Here is a 4,518-nt window from a genome sequence, read left to right as displayed (position 1 = left end):
AAATCTTTACGGATCGTAACAGGAATCATGTAATACAAATTTTTCACTCGCTCTACTGCACACACCCCAAGCGTATGTATAATGGTATTTTGTAATTCTGCAAAATCGATAGATGGATCTTTCCTACTAAACTTAATTCCCTATTGAGATTTTTTCTTATTTTTTCCTATTTTTTCCCTTATAATAAACTAGTACTAAGAATCTCTCCTCAGCCATTTTGAAATCACACACATTATACATAATGCAATTTCACTTATTTATAAGACGAGTGGTACTTGTAAATCGTTTTAAGTAAAAATGATTTATGCAAAAGCGATGATTCATAGTAAATCGATTTAAGTAAAATTGAATTATACAAGTGTAAATTTTTTAGTAAATCAATTTAAGACAAATTAGATTATTAGGTTTCCTGATAAATTGTTTTAAGTTATATTGATTTACAAAAAAATATTTTGAAAACAAAAATTAAACAGGACAATCTAGTAATACTGGAAGCCAATCAATTTAAAAGTGTGATTTACTTTATGTAAATAAAAATTTCATTTTTAATATGTATTTTATATTTTAAGGCATATTCTTTATATATAACTAATTTAGTGACCGATATTTTATATCCACATAATATAGTTATTAAAATAAATAGGTCTAATTGAAATTTAAAAGTGAATTTATATAGTAAAAGATCTCTAATAAAACAAAAAAGTAAACTAAACTCTAATATTACATATAATAATTGATCAAAAAAATATTACACATATTAAAGTTACGATTTTTCTAATAAGGAACTAATTTTTTTTATAAACAATAATCAATTAATAAAATAATAAATGACCAAATGTTAAGGGTTTAAATTATAATAAGAAGAAAAAGAAAAACTTGACGAATTGTTAGTTGAAAATAATTAATTCTCAGTATTTTTTTCCTACTTATGTGAACCAAGCTCAGTCCTAATAAAAGTTAACTACTTCCCCCTTTCCTATAAGATAGAGATTGCACAACTTTTATATAATAACTATATGGGCATACCTTCAATAATGTAAAACTTTTAGGAGTTTGAGTTTAATTTTTTATTTTTGTTATAAAGGCCATTTTAATGAGTGATTAAGTTCTTGCGGTAGAAACAAAAAAAAGAGACATGCTTTAATTCTAACAGGATTAGAAGTGTTAAAGCTTAAAAATGCTTAAACTTTTCTTGGTAATTACTTCCGAAAAATGTTTGATGAGAACTATTGTTTAGAGCCCATAAAGACTAAAGAGGGATAACTTACTTTTTTAGGATTTATTTAATGTACTTGTTTCTTTTTTTTTTTGGTATTATTTAACTTAATTATTATTAAAACAAATGAATAAATTTAGATATAATAAATATATAATTATAAATATTACATATATTAAAGTATAGATATTAAGTTAAATAAAATAATTTTGTACTATTATTTTTCTAGCATTACTTTTACTTGTACTCTCACAAAAATTAAAGAATAAATTACTATCTATTATATATTATCATATAATAATAAATCTAAATATACATATATTTAACACATAAATATATTTTTTACATATTTTACAGTATATTTAATGTGTTCTAAAATTTATTATAATTTAACTATATATTAAATTAGTTAAATACGTAATTATTTTATATTAAAAATAGCCAAAATATACTTTCTCTATTATATAATAACACATAAAAGAAAAATTAACCTCTAGCTTCTGTAAAGATACCGAACCAATGGCCACTTTTATTTTTCAAGAAAAAGAAGCTTTAATTATTTCAGGATTTGTTTATTTTGACAATGATTTGAGAGGAAGCCGCCATGAATGGAAATTTTAATTTACACAAATATACGACATGCCTTGAAAATAGCTGAGTTGGATGGTTGAGAAGCAGCCACTAAATACGGTAACAACATTTTGTAAGCAAAAGGAATCAGTGCCGAGCTGATCCACTTATTACTTGGCTATCGTTATTATTAATTTTGGAAAGGAAAAAATAAATTATTGTCCAAGAAAAGTCCAAGAAGGGAAAAGAAAAAGAGCCACGAGCAAGGGTTTGAATGTTTGATAGATTTTAAGTCTTCGCTAGGTCTTCTTGAGATATAGCTGTACACAGTACATACCTAGCTATGGCCAAGTCACGTAGCCAACTACTACTCCTTTTATTTTAGAACTTTTTTTTTGTATGAAGTATGATTAATGAATCGTATTCCTAATTAATATACCAAAATTTACTTTTTTATTTTACACTAAAAAATTCTCTACATGATTGTTTATTCTCCGTGTCCATTTTTGGGTACAAAAGGAGTTACTTTTGACTGTTTATCCTCTGGTTGACCACCAAAAAATGGAGACCTAGCTAGACCCTTATTATGTGGTCCTCACTCCTCACCCATTCTCTCATCCTATTTACCCCTTCTTTTCTGGTTTAATTTCCTTCATTTATTTATTTTTATTTTATTCTATTTATATCAACGTTTTCATTTATATATATAGTCATAGCTACTTGGCCCCTTGTTGACTCATAGTTACTCACCATAGACCTCCTCTTTCTGGATCTTTCTCTTTGTTTCAGTTGGTTCCTATGGACACTAGCAGGGCTGAAGGGAAGAGAACCTTGCTGAGGTACAAAGAGGAGGAGGAGGACGACGACGAGGAGGAGACTGAGGAGGAAGAGGAAGAAGACACGGTGGGTTATGGAGAAGAATATGGTGGTGGTGGGAGGAGGAAGAGGGCAATGACAGATCTCATGAGCAGCAAGAGAGGCTTCAAAGGTGGAGGAGGCTCGTCAATGGCACCGTCATGTCAGGTGGACGGCTGTGACTCTGATCTGAGCGAGGCAAAGCAGTATCATCGAAGACATAAGGTTTGTGAGTTCCATGCCAAGGCTCCTTCCGTACACATTTCAGGCCAACAACAAAGGTTTTGCCAACAATGCAGCAGGTTCACTTCACCAAAACCCTAATCCATATCTTTATTCCAAATATCCTTTATTCTCTGACTCTCATATATATATTTTTATATGTATGTGTGTGTGCTTTTTCTGTTGTGTTATATATGGCTGAGGGGAAGAGATCTATTCTCATATTTTGGTTTTCTTGTGTTTTGCTTTGTTGTGAAGGCTTAGAGGGAAAGAAGACCCTCTCTTTGTTCATTTGTCAATTGGTTACAGTGAAATACTCAGACATACACATTCATCTTAGTTAGTAGTTTCTATTATCTTGAGTGTTGCGTCTATTATCTTGAGTGTTGCGCCCAAGGCTCACTGCTAGTTTATTTTGTTTAATTCTTTCTTACTCTATATGGTTAAGTTCTTTCTCACCAGCTACTTTGGGATTTTCACTTCTAATGGAATAAATTTTAATTATTAACCAGGGACAAGTTTCTATTTACTGATAAATTAAACTATTTCACTGATTGTGAGTTGTGAGTTGTGACTTAATAATTTTGTTGGAAAGATTTTACAGCTGCCAAAATCAGAGACTTTTAACACTACCACTAGTGCTTAGATTTGGCCATTATTGTTTATTATTGCATATTTTGAATAACTTATATTATATAAAACTTTAACGATATAAGTTCCTATTATTTCCACAGTTAACATTTTTTTTTCTAAGATACAAAATACAGGTAAGTTGTACCAGTCAAGATAAGGCCTTGTCTATCCAGGAAAAATAAAGATACACTATGATCTAAATAGCACATCTATGTTATTCATCCATTATTAGATTTAGAATAATATGTTCAATTGGAAGATATATGCATCTAGATCATCATAATCATTTAGGGTATAAGAGAGAAGCATGATCTTATGGTTATTAATGAGTACATTTTTCTCCACTAATTAAAAAGATAAGATTTAAGAAAAATTCTCACGAAAACTAACTTCAACATCTTGTGACTTAATATTTAAAGATTTCATGAGCTTTCGGAGTTTGATGACTCAAAACGAAGCTGTAGGAGACGGTTGGCGGGTCATAATGAGAGGCGTCGCAAAAATGCAACTGAGTACCATGGAGAATGAAGTGTACTCTTTGGAGAATGAAGTGTACTCTTTCACTGAATGAGGCAAGCATATGATGATTATAATAAAAATTGCCATGAACCCTTCCTAATTAATCTAATTATTGATTTTGATCGGTGTCTCTCTGAATTTTGGAAGCTCTCTATCTTCTGTCAAAGATTATTGCCAGAGGTTATTCTGGTCCATGATAACATTTCGGTTTATGATAACATTTTGAAATAAGGATTTGAAGTTCTTTGATGTTGTCTATTATTTTAGTATTATTTATTAGCACTGAATTCTCTCTTGAGGGAATTAATCCAAGTCAAATAATATTAGCATTGAGTTGTCTATCACATCATTAATTAATCAAATAAAATAAATATAGCTGTAAAAATGAATTAAAAGGATATATACTTAACAATAAAATAAAAAAATAAACTTCATTTATTTTTATTTAAGAATTTTAACATACAATAGAGTACATCCTAATTATTCCTATTAGATTATTGCCA

At 29.3% G+C, this 4,518-nt stretch overlaps 1 protein-coding gene across 2 annotated transcripts; it reads left to right on the top strand.

Annotated features, from left to right (window-relative positions):
- The first annotated feature begins 2,221 nt into the window (after positions 1-2,221).
- On the top strand, positions 2,222-4,264 carry LOC112733510 (squamosa promoter-binding-like protein 3). Of its 2 annotated transcripts, none has more exons than XM_025782481.3 (2): positions 2,222-2,943; positions 3,122-4,264. In XM_025782481.3, exons 1-2 carry the CDS (start codon positions 2,585-2,587, stop codon positions 3,201-3,203), a joined length of 441 nt encoding a protein of 146 aa, XP_025638266.1. In that variant the 5' UTR covers positions 2,222-2,584; the 3' UTR covers positions 3,204-4,264. The 2 variants fall into 2 exon arrangements, with proteins under 2 accessions (XP_025638266.1, XP_025638265.1); XM_025782480.3 differs by having other exon boundaries at positions 2,442-2,943; positions 3,916-4,264.
- Positions 4,265-4,518: the final 254 nt, after the last annotated feature.

This window comes from Arachis hypogaea, chromosome 13 (assembly GCF_003086295.3).
Source record: "Arachis hypogaea cultivar Tifrunner chromosome 13, arahy.Tifrunner.gnm2.J5K5, whole genome shotgun sequence".
Classification (NCBI taxonomy): Eukaryota; Viridiplantae; Streptophyta; class Magnoliopsida; order Fabales; family Fabaceae; genus Arachis; species Arachis hypogaea.
The sequence above is the reverse complement of the archived record's forward strand: the minus strand, read 5'-3'. Positions and strand labels throughout refer to the sequence as shown.